Below are 18,874 nucleotides of genomic sequence, written 5' to 3'. Positions count from 1 at the left end.
GGGGGGAGAGCAGCCACACAGAACTGAAACAAGCTGCAGAGAGTTGTGAACCCGGTCAGCTCCATCATGGACACCAGCTTCCCAGCATCCAGGACATCTTCAAGGAGCAAAGCCTCAAAAGGGCAGCATCCATTAAGGACCCCCATCACCCAGGTCGTATCTTGTTCTCATCGCTGCCGTCAGGACGGAGGTACAGGAACTTGAAGACATACTTTCAACGATTCAGGAACAGCTTCTTCCACTCTGCCATCCAATTTTACAATGGACATTAAACCCGTGAACGCTACCTCACTACTTTTTTTTTATTTCTGCTTTTGCACTAATTTAACTATTTAGTATATATATTTACTTATGAATTAGTTTTTCTCTAACATTATGTATTGCTGCTGCAAAGACAACACATTTTTACAACATATGCTGGTGATATCAAACCTGATTCTGATTCTCTGGAGCTGTTACACTTCATTCTGTTACAGATTTTCACCTTGTTCCACTCGGCTGTGCAATGAGCTCAGTTTTATACATGAATCACATGTACCTTGAAATAGGCTTTACTCCCTGGCTAACCATGTAGAGCAGGGGCCCCCAACCTGCATTCCGAGGAACCCTTGCCTAATGGGATTGGTCCATCGCATAAAGAAGGTTGGGAACCCCTGACTTGTTGGTTTATAAAATCATTTGGGACATAGGTAAGGATCACTGTCTGTTACCGAGGGTGGGGTGGGGGTGTGGCACTGGAGGGCACAGGTTTAAGGTGAGATGGAAAGGATTTATAGGGGGCTTGAGTGAGGGGCAGATTTTCACACAGAGGATGACGAGCTGCCAATGAAATTGGAAAAAGTGGGCACAGTTACAAACTTTAGGGTGGTGTGGTAGTGTAGCGGTTAGCACAACGCTTTACAGTACAGGCGACCTGGGTTCAATTCCCACCGCTGCCTGTAAGGAGTTTGTACTTTCTCCCCGTGACCGTGTGGGTTTCCTCTGGGTGCTCTGGTTTCATCCCACAGTCCAGAGACATACTGGCTGGGAGATTATAAACTGTCTTGTGATTAGACTAGGGTTAAATTGGGGGCTGACTGGCTCGAAGGGCCAGTTCCAAGTTGTAGGTTCCACGTAAAGACACTTGGTGAACTTGTGTAAATACGGAAATGAGGGCAGAATGTGTGTGTGGGGGAGAGCAAATTCTCAGGCAATAGGGAGTGGAGTTAAGTTACTCATTCAGCAGCCAGTTTATTTGTGGCAATAGTATACAATATATAGGTGTCACGGTAGCCTGGTGCAAAGTTATTACAAAGTTCAAAGTAAATTTTATTACCAGAGTACATACAGTAGGTGTCACCACACACAACCCTGAGATTCATTTTCCTGCGGGCACACTCAGCAAATCGATAGAATAATAACTACAACAGGATCAATGCTAGGAGTGCAGAAGACAACAAACTGTGCAAACACCAATATAAATAAACAATAAATAATGAGGACATGAGATAATAAGGTAGAGTCCTTAAAGTGAGATCATTGGTTGTTGGAACATTTCAATGGATGGGGCAAGTGAGTGTAATTATCCCCTTTTATTCAAGAGCCTGATGATTGAGGGACAGTAACTGTTCTTGAACCTGGTGGTGTGAGTCCTGAGGTTCTTGTACTTCTATCTGATGGCAGCAGTGAGAAGAGAGCGTGTCCTGGGTGGTGAGGATCTCTGATGATGGATGCTGCTTTCCTGCATCAGCATTTCATGTAGATGTACTCAATAGTTGGGGGGGGGGGGCTTTACCCGTGATGGACTGGGCTGAATCCACCATGTTTTGTGGAATCTTCTGTTCAAAAGTGTTGGTGTTTCCATACCAGGCTGTGAATCAGCCAGTCAATACATTCATCGAAGTTTGTCAAAGTTTGGAGTTAAATTCCACTGCCCTCTGTAAGGAGTCTGGAACTCCTTGCTGTGGAGCATGTGGGTCTCCCCCCCCCCCCCCCCCACAACCCCGAGTGCTCCGGTTTTCTCCCAGGGTCCAGAGACATACCGGTGGGGAGGTAAATTAGTCATTAAATACTGTCCCGTGATTAGGCTAGGGTTAAATCGGGGGGTGGGGGTTCTGGGCAACACAGCTCGAAGGGCCTGTTCCACGATGTATCTCGATAAATAAATAGGGATAAAGTGGGGCTGGGGTAGTATTAGTCTGACTGGGTAGATGATGGTCGTGCTGGACTCAGTGGGTCAGTTATTAGATGTTGGCCATTATTAGGTTAGTTTATCCAGCTAGGAAAACTTTATTCGTATCTACATCGAAACATGCAGTGACAGTCAGATAAAGGTCCCTGCATGCAAGCGATCTCTCCTTTTGAAGCTGAGTCAGCCCTTGAGTCAAAGAAGCAACGTGGCAGATAGTAAAATCAAAATAACGAGCTGCCGATGTCCCGCTCCTATTACTGTTGCAGGAGTGACCTCTCCCTCCCTCGATGGAGGGAGAGGGAGGGGAGAGAGGAGGGAGGGGGGGGAGAGAGAGGGGGGAGAGAGAGGAGGGAGGGGGGAGAGAGAGGGGGGAGAGAGAGGGGGGAGAGAGAGGGGGGAGAGAGAGGGGGGAGAGGGAGGGGAGAGAGGAGGAGAGAGAGGAGGGAGGGGGGAGAGAGAGGGGGGAGAGAGAGGGGGGGGAGGGAGGGGGGAGAGAGGAGGGAGGGGGGGGAGGGAGGGGGGGAGAGAGAGGGGGGAGAGAGAGGGGGGAGAGGGGGAGAGAGAGGGGGAGAGAGAGGGGGAGAGAGAGGGGGAGAGAGGGGGAGAGAGAGGGGGAGAGAGAGGGGGAGAGAGAGGGGGAGAGGGGGAGAGAGGGGGGAGAGAGGGGGGAGAGAGGGGGGAGAGAGGGGGGGAGAGTGGGAGAGGGGGAGGGGAGAGGGGGGGAGAGGGGGAGGGGGGGGAGAGGGGGAGAGGGGACGGGGAGGGGGGAGGGGGAGAGAGGGGAGAGAGAGGGGGAGAGGGGGGAGGGGGGAGAGGGGAGAGAGAGTGTCTGAGATACTGATGAGTTGGGTTGTGGACGATAGTGTCTGATGGACTCTAGTTAAGGTCTCTTTGGGGGCTTTTGAATTGCTTGCATGTTGTGGAGGGGAGATCTGTGTTTCTGCTGGTGCAAGTGGGGGGAGTGGGAAGGGTTAGGGTTGATGCTTATGTTGGAGCAAGTGTGGGAGGATTAATGCTTGTGTTGCTGCTGGTGCAGTGGGAGGGGGAGGGGCTTAATTTTTTGTCATTCATTTCTTTTTCTGTTTTGTGGATGTCGGCGAAGAGTAAGAATTTCAAGTTGTAAAATGTACACATTCTCTGATAGTAAATTCAACCACTGAAATTTGTTATTTTGCAGCACCAGTACAGTGCAAAGATGTGTATTAGAACATACAGTGGCATGCTAAAGTTTGGGCACCCCCGGCCAAGATTTCTGTTACTGTAAAAAACTACCTGATTTTCAAAAGACATAAAGTTAAAGATGACACATTTCTTTAATATTTTAAGCAAGATTACCTTTTTATTTCTATCTTTTACAGTTTCAAAATAACAAAAAAGGAAAAGGGCCTGAAGCAAAAGTTTGGGCACCCTGCATGGTCAGTACTTAGTAACACCCCCTTTGGCAAGTATCGCAGCTTGTAAACGCTTTCTGTAGCCAGCTAAGTGTCTTTCAATTCTTGTTTGGGAGATCTTTGCCCATTCTTCCTTGCAAAAGGCTTCTAGTTCTGTGAGATTCTTGGGCCATCTTGCATGCACTGCTCTTTTGAGGTCTATCCACAGATTTTCGATGATGTTTAGGTTGGGGAACTGTGAGGGCCATGGCAAAACCTTCAGCTTGCGCCTCTTGAGGTAATCAATTGTGGATTTTGAGGTGTGTTTAGGATCTTTATCCTGTTGTAGAAGCCATCCTCTTTTCATCTTCAGCTTTTTTTTTACAGACGGTGTGACATTTGCTTCCAGAATTTGTGGTATTTAATTGAATTCATTCTTCCCTCTATCAATGAAATTTTCCCCGTTGCCACTGGCTGCAACTCACCCAAAGCATCATCGATCCACCCCCATGCTTAACAGTTAGAGAGGTGTTCTTCTCCTGAAATTCTGCACCTTTTTCTCTCCAAACATACCTTGCTCATTGCGGCCAAAAAGTTCTATTTTAACTTCATCAGTCCACAGGACTTGTTTTCAAAATGCACCAGGCTTGTTTAGATGTTCCTTTGCAAACTTCTGACGCTGAATTTTGTGGTGAGGACGCAGGAAAGGTTTTCTTCTGATGACTCTTCCGTGAATGTCATATTTGTGCAGGTGTCGCTGCACAGTAGAACAGTGCATCACCACTCCAGAGTCTGCTAAATCTTCCTGAAGGTCTTTTGCAGTCAAACAGGGGTTTTGATTTGCCTTTCTAGCAATCCTACGAGCAGTTCTCTTGGAAAGTTTTCTTGGTCTTCCAGACCTCAACTTGACCTTCTCCGCTCCTGTTAACTGCCATTTCTTAATTACATTACGAACTGAGGAAACGGCTACCTGAAAACACTTTGCTATTTTCTTATAGCCTTCTCCTGCCTTGTGGGCATCATTTATTTTAATTTTCAGAGTGCTAGGCTGCTGCTTAGAGGAGCCCGTGGCTGCTGATTGTTGGGACAAGGTTTGAGGAGTCAGTATTTATGAAGCTCTGAAATTTGCTTCACCTGGCCTTTGCTAACAATGACTGTGAACAAGCCATAGCCTTAACAAGCTAATAAAGGTCTGAGACCTTGGTAAAAGTTATCTGACAGCTCAAATCTCTTGGGTGTCTAAACTTTTGCATGGTGCTCCTTTCCTTTTTTTCACTCTAAAATTATACAAAACAAAAATAATACACTAATCTTGCTTAAAATGTTGAAAAGAATGTTTCATTTTTAACTTTATGACTTTTAGAGATCAGTTCATCTTCTACTCGCTTAACTATTCACAGTAACAGAAATTTTGACCAGGGTGCCCAAACTTTTGCATGCCACTGTATTTGTGCAACATACCGTGAGACGTACACGTCCCTGATGAAGGGTCGCAGCCCCAAACTTTGACTGTTTATTCATTTCCATTGATGCTACCTGACCTGCTGAATTGTGTGGGTTGGTGTCTTTGTCGGCGTGTCTGTGGCGTGTATCTGTGTGTGAGTCTGTCTGTACATGCGTCTGTACGTGCCTGTGTATATGTGCGTGTTTGTGTCTGTGATGAGTGGCGTTTGGGTCTGTGTCTGTGTGTGTGGCATTTGGGTGTGTGTCTGTATGTGTCCGTGTCTGTCTCTGTGTGTATGTCTCTGTCTAAGTGTGTCTGTGTGTATCTGGCATGTGTCTGTGATGTGTGTGTCTGTGTTTCTGTGTGTGTGCCGTGTGTATAGGAGTGTGTGTGTATATGTGTGTGTCTGTGGCGTGTGTCTCTGTGTGTGTGTCTGTGTCTTTGTGTGTGCTGTGTGTGTCTGTGTATCTGTATATGTGCGTATGTGTGTGTGTCTGTGTGGCGTGTGGACGTGTGTCTGTGTATATGTGCATGTGCATACGTTAGTTACACTGCATCAACGACCAACACAGTCCGAGGATGTGTTGGGAGCAGCTTGCAAGTGTTACTGTGCCTACACAGCGTGTCCGCTCCTCACTTACCCTAACCCATACGTCTTTGGAATGACAGCGAAGTGCCTGAAATCACTTCAGCACAAATGTCAGGCTGTTGATCAGCACTTGTGGAGAAAATACAGTTGTTTAGAAGTGAAGAAAAGGCAGAAAATAAGCAGCATGAAATCCAGCCAAATATTTTTCATACATTGTGACACCTGGACATTACAGCTCGTGCGGGCGTCTATGACGGAAATCTTCAAGTATTTCCACTTTAAACTGCCACAGCTGAAATCCTCAACTACAGCCATGGATTTTAACTTTTGATACAAGTAGTAACTGTGCAAAAATCTAGATGTTTTATATATGGTTTCAGATGGTGTGACCTCACAGAGCCGTGATCTCAACGTCATCGAGGCTATCTGGGATTATCTGAAGGGACAGAAGCAGCAAGGGTCTGCAGAGGGACTGTGGCAAGCTCTGCGAGATGCTTCAAACAACCTACCAGCAACTTTCTTATAAACCAGTACAACAGTGGACCCAAGAGAACTGACAAACTTTTAAAGGTAAAGAATGGTCACACTAAATATTGATTCGATTTGTTTTTAACTGTTTACTGCCCTTTATAGTAATTTTTGTTATTTAGAAACTTTTTATTTCATTATTTTTTAAAGCATCTTCACTTTACAGATTTTTTTTTAAACATAGTACGTATGCCCTGTAATTCCGTTTTTATTATTAAGTATTACATTGTACGGCTGCCACAAAACATCAAATTTCACAATATGTGCTGGTTATTCTAAACCTGATTCTGATGAATGGTATTGTAGATCAGGCACCAAGCATAGTTTATAGACGAGCTTGATTTGTCACATCTAAGCCATAACAATGTAGTGACTTGCGTCACTGACAAACACCAGGATGCCCGAGGAGGTTCCGGGGGCAGCCCATTAATGCCACCGTGCCACTAGTGAGTACGCCCACAACTCAGGAACCCTAACCCCTAGGTCCTTGGACTGTGGGAGGAGACCCACGTGGGAACGTACAAACTCCTTAAAGACAGCGGCAGGAATTGAACTCCAACTGGTGATCACTGTGAAGACGCTGACGACTACGCTAGCATGTTACGCGGGGTGTTCAGGACCAGAAGCAACCCCACTAACCAACAGTTTTAACTGTATACTCACAGTTTGTCAGTGAGGAAGACTCTGGTCACTAATTAAATAGCCTATCAGTTATTAGTAGGGTCCCAGGGGCCGTGAAGGAGAATTGATTAGCGCCAATCAGACCTTGTTAAAACAGTGATAATCACGGAGATCTGACAAGCTGCCACATTTCAGTGTGAAAGAAAGGGCCGATCGATCAGAGAGCAGAGCTGATCACTGGCCCCGGGGTAGTTCATCAATCAATCAGGCTTATCAATGGCTTGTAACACGGTGCCCTGAAGGGCACGCCATGACGATCTTAAAGGGATGGTCCCACGTCATGCAGGAGTAGCTTGGAATGGGTGGGCTGTTCGAGCTGTCCGCCCTGCGCTAGCATTGCTGCTCCACGCCAGCAGTCCTCATCTCCCTCACCCTGTCCGTTTAACGTTGCAGCTTTTCTGCCCCCTTCACATCACCTGCCCATTTCTACACCCACCTTCACCCTCCCCAGCTCCTCCAGTCCCTTTGTTTCTCCAGTCACTTTCTACCTATAAGTTTCATATTTTGTTGTTTTACAACATTGAATCACGGTGGATTTAATTTGTCTTTTAAAATGATCAACAGAGAAAAAGAATCTTTCATGTCAAAGTGAAAGCAGATTTCTACAAAGTGATCTAAATTAGTTACAAATATAAAACATAAAATAATTGATTGCACAAGTGTTCACCCCCTTCAAGTCAGTATTTAGTAGATGCACCTTTGGCAGCAATTACAGCCTTGAGTCAGTGTGGATAGGTCTCTGTCAGCTTTGCACATCTGGACACTGCAATTTTTCCCATTCTTCTTTACAAAACTGCCCAAGCTCTGTCAGGTTGCATGGGGATCATGAGTGAACAGCCCTTTTCAAGTCCAGACACAAATTCTCAGTTGGATTGAGGTCAGGACTCAGACTTGGCCACTCCGGGACATTAACTTTGTTGTTTTTAAGCCATTCCTGTGTAGCTTTGGCTTTATGCTTGGGGTCGTTGTCTCGCTAGAAAACAAATCTTCTCCCAAGTCACAGTTCTCTTGCAGACTGTATCAGGTTTTCCTCCAGGATCTCCCTGTATTTTGCTGCATTCATTTTATCCTCTACCTTCACAAGCCTTCCAAGGCCTGCTGCAGGGAAGCATCCCCACAGCGTGATGCAGCCACCACCGTGCGTCACGGTAGGGATGATAGTTGTTTGAGGATGTGTGGTGTTTGGCTGAAAACTGATTTATACTTGTGCGTACAGGCTATGTCGCAGCCTACGTCGTAACCCTGATTTTCACTTCTCTGTCGCTCTATGCCGTAGCGAGCATGCGTTGGTGTGTGCCGAAACGCTAGTTGGCGGTGGGGTTTCTATGCCACTGTGTTGAGTTTCTTTGCAAGAGAAACAGACCAGGAAATGCATTTCAAACATTTTCACACGTCAGCAGGTAGATTTGACAATTTGGTTCATCCATTTCGTATCGCACAACCTACAGACACGGCGGAGAAGCAGCAACTGGAAATGCGTAGGGGGAAATGCGATACTACCAAGCGGACCAATCACAGTTGTTGCGGTCTGCGTTGCTGCAATGCATGAGTAACTCTTCTGGGGAGATGCACGTCACCCTACGGCGTAGGGTACAGTGTAGGTATGGCGTAGGGTACGCGATACCTACGGCACCAATGTGACACACAAGTATAAATCAGCCTTTAAGCTAAACATAGCATTTAGTCTGATGGCCAAAAAGCTCAATTTTGGTTTCATCAGACCATAGAACCTTCTTCCAGCTGACTTCAGTGTCTCCCATATACTTTCTGGCAAACTCTAGCCGAGATTTCATGTGAAATTTTTTCAACAGTGGCTTTCTCTTTGCCACTCTCCCATAAAGCTGTGACTGGTGAAGCACCCGGGCAACAGTTGTTGTTTGTGCAGTCTCTCCCATCTCAGCCACTGAAGCTCGTAACTCCTCCAGAGTTGTCACAGGTCTCTTGGTGGACTCCTCCACTAGTTCTCTTCTTGCACACTCACTCCTCCCTGACGAGACACCTTCTTGTACACTCACTCAGTATCTGAGGACGTCCTGCTCCAGGCAGATTTACAGCTGTGCCATATTCTTTCCATTCCTTGATGATTGACTTAACTGTACCACAAGGAATATTCAGTGACCTGGAAATGTTCTTGTATCCATCTCCTGACTTGTGCTTTTCAATAACATTTTCACAGATTTGCTTGGAGTGTTCTTTTGTCTTCATGGTGTAGTTTTTGCCAGGATATGGACTCACCAGCAGTTGGACCTTCCAGATACAGGTGTATTTTTACTACAATCGATTGAAACACCCTGATTACTCACAGAGATCTCTGTTTAACTAATCATGTGACTTCTAAAACCAATTTGTTGCACCAGTGATGATTTGGTGTGTCATATTAATGGGAGTGAGTACTTACGCAATTATTTTGTGTTTTATATTTGCAATTAATTCAGAGATCTATTTTCACTTTGACAAGAAGGAATCTATCTCTGTTATCAGTATCAAAAAAGCCAAATTAAATCCAATGTGATTCAATGTTGTAAAACAATAAAATGTGAAAACTTCCGGGGGGGGGGGGTGAATACTTTTTATAGGCACTGTGTATACAACCAAATGAACCAAGCTTCCCTTGGACATCAGTGCATTCACAAAACATATAACATGCACAGCACATAAAACAGAGATAAGGTAATAAAATATAACATAAAATGTACATCCATTGTAAGCAAATAGCTGGCTGTCCTGGGGATGAGACCCTGGGGGTCCTCCCATTCCCATTCTGATATGCCGGTCCACGCATTAGGCCTCTCCCACCTGCGACATTCACTCTTTTCATTGGCAAGTAAAGACAAAGTCCTCAGAAGCACGTAGACCAGGCTCAAAGACAGCTTCATCCCAGTGTAAGCAGACCCAGACCTCAATGACCCAGAGAGCTCTATGCTGGCTGGAGTGGGGGCTTCATACTTTGGCTCTTGGTAAGGTCACTCATGTCAAAAAGGTCAAAGGGTAGAGGCTAAACTAAGAGTGGTCCACTGCTCCTCCAGGTTTGGGGGTTCAGCTCAGGGCCAACAACCCTGACTGGTCAAACAAAATGGTTACAGAAACAGCAATGGAGAATCCTTCTACATCGGAGTGTGACTGTATTCCTGAGTCTCCACCTGGGACTTGCATGCCTGACGGGAGTGAAAACCGAGAGGAAGCTACTGACACGATGAAGGAAGCCCTGAACACCCCCAGAGATGGAGGACCTTCATTGTTGCCCGAAACACCAGCCGTGTGACGGGCAGTAAGTAAGTAATCTGTCCAGGTGGCATGTGAAACAAAAGCTTTTCACAGTTCAAAGTTCAAAGTTGATATATCTCAAGTAGATAGAGTGGATGTGGAGAGGATGCAGACCAGAGGATACAGCCTCAGGACTGAAGGAAGTCCCTTTAGAACAGACATGAGGAGGAGCTTCTGGTGATTCATACGGGTAATCTGCAGAATTCATTGCCACAGACAGCATGTGGAGGCCAAACCACTGGGTATATTTAAAATGGAGGTAATAAGTGGAGGGGGGGGGTCAAGGGTTACAGGGAGAAGACAGGAAAATGGGATTATAAACATGAGAAATGTCTGCAGATGCTGCAAATCCAGAACAACACACACAAGTTACCAGAGGAACTCAGCAGGTCCGGCAGCATCTACGGAAATGAATCAACAGTTGACTATTCAAGCCAAGACCCTTCTTCAGGACTGAGAAGGAAGCGAGAAGATGACAGAATAAAAAGGTGGGGGGGTGGGGAAGGAGGGTAGTTAGAAGTTGATAGGTGAACCCAGGCGGGTGGGAAAGGTCAAGGACGGGAAAGGAAGGAATCTGACAGGAGAGGAGAGTGGACCGTAGGAGAAAGGGAAGGAGGAGGGGACCCAAGGGGAGGTGATAGGCAGCTGAGAAGAGGTAAAAGGGCCAGAGTGGGATTGGGAGGTATAATAATCAGCCATGATGGAATGGGCCCCACGGGCTGAATTCTACTCCTAAATGTATAGATGTGTAGTGGAGGGTGTATTGACTGGCTGCATCATGGCCTGGTATGGAAACACCAATGCCCTTGAATGGAAAATCCTACAAAAGGTAGTGGATTTGGCCCAGTACATCACAGGTAGAACCCTCCCAACCATTGAGCACGTCTACATGAATCACCATAGGAAAGCAGCATCCATCATCAGAGATCCCCACCACCCAGGAGGTGCTCTCTTCTCACTGCTGCTATCAAGTAGAAGGTACAAGAGACTCAGGACCCACACCACCAGGTTCAAGAACAGTTACTACTCCTCCTCAACTGCAGACCATAAGGCCCAAAACATCGACAGTGCTTCTCCTTATAGATGCTGCCTGGCCTGCTGTGTTCCACCAGCATTTTGTGTGTGTTAGTTAACCTTTAGGATGTTCTGCACAAGGACTCCCAAGTCCCTTTGTATCTCAGATTTTTGGATTTTCTCCTCATTTAAAACATAGTCTGCACATTTATTTCTACTACCAAAGTGAATAACCATACATTTTTCCAACATTGTATTTCATTTGCCACTTTCTTGCCCATTCTCCTAATCTGTCTAAGTCCTTCTGCAGCCTACGTGCTTCCTCAACACTACCTGCCCCTCCACCAATCTTCATATCATCTGCAAACTTGGCAACAAAGCCATCTGTTCCATCATCTAAATCATTGATATACAGCACAAAAAGAAGTGGTCCCAACACCAACCCCTGCAGATCACCACTAGTCACTGACAGCCAAACAGAAAAGGATCCTTTTATTCCCACTTGCTGCCTCCTACTAATTAACCAATGCTCTAACAGCAATATTAACTTTCCTGTAATACCATGGGCTCTTAACTTGGTAAGCAGCCCCATGTGTGGCACCTTGTCAAATGCCTTCTGAAAGTCCAAATACACAACATTCACTGCATCCCCTTTATCTATCCTACTTGTAATCTCCTCAAAGAATTCCAACAGGTTAATCAGGCAGGGTTTTCCCTGAAGGAAACCATGCTGACTTTGTATTGTCACCAAGTACTCCATCACCTCATCCTTAACAATTGACTCTAACATCTTCCCAACCACTGAGGTCAGGCTAACTGGTCTATAATTTCCTTTCTGGTACCTTCCTCCTTTCTTAAAGAGTGGAGTAACATTTGCAATTTTCCAGTCCTCTGGCACCATGCCAGAGTCCAATGATTTTTGAAAGATCATTTCCAATGTCACCTCAATCTCTAACACTACCTCTTTCAGTATCCTAGGGTGCAGTTCCTGTGGTCCAGGTGACTTATGTACCTTTAGGTCTTTCAGCTTTTTGAGCACCTTCTCCCTGGTAATAGTAACTGCACCCACTTCTCTTCCTTCACACACTACAACATCTGTCACACTGCTAGTGTCTTCCACAGTGAAGAATGATACAAAATACTCATTTAGTTCATCAGCCATCTCCTTGTCCCGTTACTATTTCTCCTGCCTGATTTTCTAGCAGTCCAATATCCACTTTGATATTATTTGCTCACTTGCTTTCATATTTCATCTTTTCTCTTCTAATGATTTTTAAAATTGCTCTCTGTAGGTTTTTAAAACCTTCCCAATCCTCTATCATCCCACTAATTTTTGCTTTGTTGTATGCCCTTTCTTTTGTTTTTACATGAGCTTTGACTTCCCTTGTCAGCCACGGTTGTACTATTTTACTAGTTGAGTATTTCTTCATTTTTGGAATACACACGTCCTGCACCTTCCTCATTTTTCCCAGCAACTCACACCTTTGCTGCTCTGCCAGCAGCTCCTTCCAATGTACTTTGGGCAACTCCTCTCTCATACCACTGGAATTTCCCTTACTCCACTGAAATCTTCACTATTCTTGGTTGGTGCGGCTGTAACGAAACCCAATTTCCCTCGGCATCAATAAAGTCTGTCTGTCTGTCTGTCTGTACATCAGACTTTACGTTCTCCCTATCAAATTTCAAGTTGAACTCAGTCATTTGTGATCCTAAGGGTTCTTTTACCTTCAGCTCCGTAATCACCTCCGGTTCATCACATAACACCCCATCCAGTATAACTGATCCCCTAGTAGGCTCAGTGACAAACTGCTCCAAAAAGCCATCTTGCAGGCATTCAACAAACTCACTCTCTTGAGATCCATTACCAACCTGATTTTTCCAGTCGACCTGCTTGTTAAAATCTCCCATGACTACCATAACGTTGCCCTTTTGACTCGCCTTTTCTATTTCCTGCTGTAATCTGTGGTCCACCTCCTAGCCACTGTTGGGAGGCCTGAATATAACTGCCACCAATGTCCTTTTACCCTTGCAGTTTCTTAACTCAACCCCCAAGGATTCAACAGCTTCTGATCCTACGTCACATCTTTCTACTGATTTGATGTCATTCTTCACCAGCAGAGCCACCCCACCCTCTCAGCCTACCTTCCTATCCCTCCAATGTAATGCATTGGGATATTCAGCTCCCAACCATCAGGCTCTTGAACAAAAGGGGAGAACTGTACTCACTTCACACATCCATTGAGATGTTCCCACAATCAACGATTTCACTTTTAAGGATTCTTTATCTCATTATCTCATGTTCTTATTTCTTTTTTTACATTAGCATTAGCACAGTTTGTTGTCTTCTACACTCTGGTTGATCTTTCATTGATCCTGTTAGCTTTATTGACTGTGGAAAAGAGTATAGGCGACGTTTCGGGCTGAGATCCTTCGGCAGGACCCCTCCTCTCGGCCCGAACACCGACTGTACTAATTTCCATGGACGCTGTCTGACTTGCTGAGTCCCTCCAGCATTTTGTGTGTGTTACTCTGTCCATAGGCACTGTCTGACCTGCTGAGTTCCTCCAGCATTTTGTGTGTGTTACTCTGTCCATAGACACTGTCTGACCTGCTGAGTTCCTCCAGCATTTTGTGTGTGTTACTCTGACCATAGACACTGTCTGACCTGCTGAGTTCCTCCAGCATTTTGTGTGTGTTACTCTGTCCATAGGCACTGTCTGACCTGCTGAGTTCCTCCAGCATTTTGTGTGTGTTACTCTGACCGTAGACACTGTCTGACCTGCTGAGTTCCTCCAGCATTTTGTATGTGTTACTCTGACCGTAGACACTGTCTGACCTGCTGAGTTCCTGTAGCATTTTGTGTGTGTTACTCTGTCCATAGACTCTGTCTGACTGCTGAGTTCCTCCAGCATTTTGTGTGTGTTACTCTGTCCATAGGCACTGTCTGACCTGCTGAGTTCCTCCAGCATTTTGTGTGTGTTACTCTGTCCATAGACACTGTCTGACCTGCTGAGTTCCTCCAGCATTTTGTGTGTGTTACTCTGACCATAGACACTGTCTGACCTGCTGAGTTCCTCCAGCATTTTGTGTGTATTACTCTGTCCATAGACACTGTCTGACCTGGTGAGTTCCTCCAGCATTTTGTGTGTGTTGCTTCCGTATCCCATTGCTCTGTGGAGATAGCTTTCTCCACAATCATGAGGGGTGACTTTTGCATTTTTGAATTTTTTTTGCAGGTCCCAGTCTTGAAGACACACAGAAACGCCCTCCCCATGTCAGTGTGGCGTTGCGTGCTGTTGACCCTCTACTCTGGTCGGCTGTGGGCTCGTTCACCAAACCAGTGGGAGAGGAACGAATTTACTGAAAACACCAATAATCATTTTAAAGACTAGCCCTCAAACCTGAGTGCAGGTCAAGGGAGTAAAAAATTAGACAGAAGGCTCTTTTACCGAGTTTAATTTCACAGGGCCGAAGTCGTGGATCTTCCAAGATGTTCAGACGTCGTTTCTTGCGCCAACAACGGGCCGGGTAGGTGTACAACTGGCCTGGGCCCAAGCCTACAAAAGCAATCACAGTCACGAATCTCAGATGGGTAAAGTCCTGGAGTCACCGACTTTCTGAAGCTACCTACACAACACCCTTCCACCTGAAGAAGTGTCTTTTAATCCTCTTCCCCCACCGTATACCTCTGGCTTTGATTCCCTTTCCCTTGCAGAAAGATTCAAGTGTACTCACTCTTCTATACCCCTCATGATTTTAAACACTCCACAAGATCACCTCTCATGATTTTAAACACTCCACAAGATCACCTCTCATGATTTTAAACACTCTGCTAGTTCACCACTCATGATTTTAAACACTCTGCTAGTTCACCACTCATGATTTTAAACACTCCACAAGGTCACCACTCATGATTTTAAACACTCCACAAGATCACCTCTCATGATTTTAAACACTCTGCTAGTTCACCACTCATGATTTTAAACACTCCACAAGGTCACCACTCATGATTTTAAACACTCCATAAGGTCGCCACTCATGATATTAAACACTCCACAAGGTCACCACTCATGATTTTAAACACTCCACAAGGTCCACTCATGATTTTAAACACTCCACAAGGTCACCACTCACGATTTTAAACACTCTGTTAGTTCACCATTCATGATTTTAAACACTCCACAAGTTCACCACTCATGATTTTAAACACTCCATAAGGTCACCACTCATGATTTTAAACACTCCACAAGGTGACTACTCATGATTTTAAACACTCCACAAGGTGACTACTCATGATTTTAAACACTCCACAAGGTTACCACTCTCTCTCCTACATTCCAAGGACTAAAGCCAAAATTGTTGCCTGACGCAGAATTCGCACATAGAGTTCAGACACAGGTCAGCAAACACAGACCCAGGGCTCAAACACAGGACAGGGAAAATAACACAAGAACAGACACAAGACATGGGACACAAACAAGTTGCATGGACATACAACAGGGAATACGGACACAGGATCAGACGCAAGTCAGTAAACACGGGCATGGGATCAGACGCGAGACAGAGAACACGTTCACGGGATCAGACGCGAGACAGAGAACATGGACACGGGATCAAACACAAGACAGGGAACACAGACAAGGAATCGGACACATGACAGGGAACACAGACACAGGATCAGGCACAAGACAGGGAACACGGACATGGGATCAGACACAAGACAGGGAACACAGACACGGAATCAGGCACAAGACAGGGAACACGGACACAGGATCAGGCACATGGCAGGGAACACAGACACGGGATCAGACACGAGACAGGGAACACAGACACGGGATCAGACACGAGACAGGGAACACAGACAGGGAATCAGACACAAGACAGGGAACACGGACACGGGATCAGGCACAAGACAGGGAACACGGACATGGGATCAGACACAAGACAGGGAACACAGACACGGAATCAGGCACAAGACAGGGAACACGGACACAGGATCAGGCACATGGCAGGGAACACAGACACGGGATCAGACACGAGACAGGGAACACAGACACGGGATCAGACACGAGACAGGGAACACAGACAGGGAATCAGACACAAGACAGGGAACACGGACACGGGATCAGGCACCAGACAGGGAACACAGACACGGGATCAGACATGAGACAGGGAACACGGACACGGGATCAGACACAAGACAGGGAGCACAGACACGGGATCAAACATGAGACAGGGAACTCGGACATGGGATCAGACACAAGACAGGGAACACGGACACGGGATCAGGCACCAGACAGGGAACACAGACACGGGATCAGACATGAGACAGGGAACTCGGACATGGGATCAGACACAAGACAGGGAGCACAGACACGGGATCAAACATGAGAAAGGGAGCATGAACACAGGGACAGAATTAATGCCACTAGTCTCCCTTCAGCAACCTGGACACAGAATGAGTTAACCCCCACGAGAGCCAGCACCATTTAATCAAATATGAGCACGAGAATTGTGCATTTTTGGAGCATCTTTCTCATCTTCAAACACCCCAAAATTCCCACTGCCAAAACCACAGGCTGCAACTGTCTGCATCACCAACCCAAACCCTTCATCCTGACTCTCAACTCATCCCGAATCCTCAACAATCACCCAGCTTGTCAACACCAGCCCCCTCCACCTCAAACCACCTCCTTCTCCATCCGTTCTCACTCATCCCCAGCAACTTCATCTGCCCCTTTGAAGCGGGACAATTTATGGGACCATTGATCAGCATTATTCAGTCGGGCCAAAGGGCCTTTTCTGTGTTGTTCAATTCCACGGCTCTCAACTGCAAACCTCCCCCTCTTCATCCCAACCCACCACACCTGACACTTGACACTCAACACACTTCCTGTCCCAAACCTCAAACACTGACCCCCCTCTGTTACCCTCTCCTCAAACCCCTCCAGCCTCATTCCCTCCCTCACCCCTCTCATCCCCTTGCTCCCCCCATTCCCCTCATTCCTTCCCTTTCGTCCCCCTACACGGGAGGGAGGGGGACCTACCTGGCCCTCGGTGGGTCTTGTCCATCCAGATGTAGCAGTTGTTCTGGGCGACGCCCGTCTGTGAGTCGAGGAATGGCAGCCGCATGCTCCTCTCGGCGCACAGCCGGGCGTTGTAACTCCGACAGTGCTCCATCGCCTCGCGGTAGAAATCCTCGCCCAGGCTGTGGGGGGAGCCAGAGGAGAGGCCATCAGCATGGATCTGATACCCACCCCCACTCCGCGTCTGACGCCCTTCCCCTCCGTCTGGGACACCGACTTCTTCCACCTTTCCGTCTAGGTCACCGAACCCCGCCCCCCCTCCGTCCGGGACACCAAATTCCCAACCTCCCCCCCTCCGTCCAGGACACCAAATTCCACCACTCCCCCGGGGACACTGAACTCCACCCCCCCTGGGACACTGAACTCCACCCCTCCCCCGGGCCACTGAACTTCAGCACCCCCCCGGACACTGAAATCCACCCCTCCCCCCCCGGGACACTGAACTCCACCCCTCCCCCGGGACACTGAACTCCACCCCTCCCCCGGGACACTGAACTCCACCCCCCCCCCCCGGGACACTGAACTCCACCCCCCCCCCCCGGGACACTGAACTCCACCCCTCCCCCCCCCGGGACACTGAACTCCACCCCCCCCCCCCGGGACACTGAACTCCACCCCTCCCCCCCCCGGGACACTGAACTCCACCCTCCCCCCCCCGGGACACTGAACTCCACCCCCCCCGGGATACTGAACTCCACCCCCCCCCCCCGGGACACTGAACTCCACCCCTCCCCCGGGACACTGAACTCCACCTCCCCCCGGGACACTGAACTCCACCCCCTCCCCCCGGGACACTGAACTCCACCTCCCGGGACACTGAACTCCACCTCCCCCCGGGACACTGAACTCCACCCCTCCCCCCGGGACACTGAACTCCACCCCCCCCCGGGACACTGAACTCCACCCCCCCCCCGGGACACTGAACTCCACCCCCCCTCCCCCCCGGGACACTGAACTCCACCTCCCCCCGGGACACTGAACTCCACCCCCCCCCGGGACACTGAACTCCACCCCCCCCCCCCGGGACACTGAACTCCACCTCCCCCCGGGACACTGAACTCCACCCCTCCCCCGGGACACTGAACTCCACCCCCCCCCCCCCGGGACACTGAACTCCACCCCCCCCCCCCGGGACACTGAACTCCACCCCTCCCCCCCCGGGACACTGAACTCCACCCCCCCCCCCGGGACACTGAACTCCACCCCCCCCCCCCCCCCCCGGGGCCCCGAACTCCACCTCCCGGGACACTGAACTCCACCTCCCCCCGGGACACTGAACTCCACCCCTCCCCCCGGGACACTGAACTCCACCCCTCCCCCCCCGGGACACTGAACTCCACCCCCCCCCCCGGGACACTGAACTCCACCTCCCCCTGGGACACTGAACTCCACCTCCCCCTGGGACACTGAACTTCACCCCCCCCCCCCGGGACACTGAACTCCACCCCCCTTCCGTCCGGGACAGTGAAATTCACCCCCCCCCCGGACACCGAATTCCACCCCTTCCTCCAGGATACTGAACTCCACCCCCCCCCGGGACACCAAACTCCACCCCCCCCTCCATCTGGGACACCGATTTCTTCCACCTTTCTGTCTGGGTCACTCAATACCCCCCTCCCTCCGGGACACTGAACTCCACCCCCCCCCCCCCCGGTCCGGAAAACTAAACTCCATCCCCTCCTCCGTCCGGAAAACTGACATCCTCCCCTCCATCCGGGACACCGAACT

The 18,874-nt window shown here is 48.3% G+C and overlaps 1 protein-coding gene across 3 annotated transcripts in view; it reads right to left on the bottom strand.

Moving 5' to 3' along the window:
- The window catches only part of dpf1 (double PHD fingers 1), a 225,862-nt gene extending 208,580 nt beyond the window's left edge, over positions 1 to 17,282 (bottom strand). For 2 of the 3 annotated variants that reach the window (XM_059961323.1, XM_059961324.1), the window contains exons 1-2: positions 17,108 to 17,264; positions 14,510 to 14,617 (exon numbers count right to left, since the gene is read on the bottom strand). In XM_059961323.1, the coding sequence (XP_059817306.1) occupies positions 14,510 to 14,617; positions 17,108 to 17,240 (241 nt within the window). In that variant the 5' untranslated portion in view covers positions 17,241 to 17,264. Of the gene's footprint in view, positions 1 to 14,509; positions 14,618 to 17,107 lie in introns of all 3 variants that reach the window. The other variant, XM_059961325.1, reaches the window with a different exon arrangement.
- Between the last annotated feature and the right edge of the window lie 1,592 nt (positions 17,283 to 18,874).

Source organism: Hypanus sabinus, unplaced genomic scaffold (genome assembly GCF_030144855.1).
Source record: "Hypanus sabinus isolate sHypSab1 unplaced genomic scaffold, sHypSab1.hap1 scaffold_431, whole genome shotgun sequence".
NCBI lineage: Eukaryota > Metazoa > Chordata > Chondrichthyes > Myliobatiformes > Dasyatidae > Hypanus > Hypanus sabinus.
Note: the sequence above shows the minus strand (reverse complement) of the source record. Positions and strands in the feature narration are given on the sequence as shown.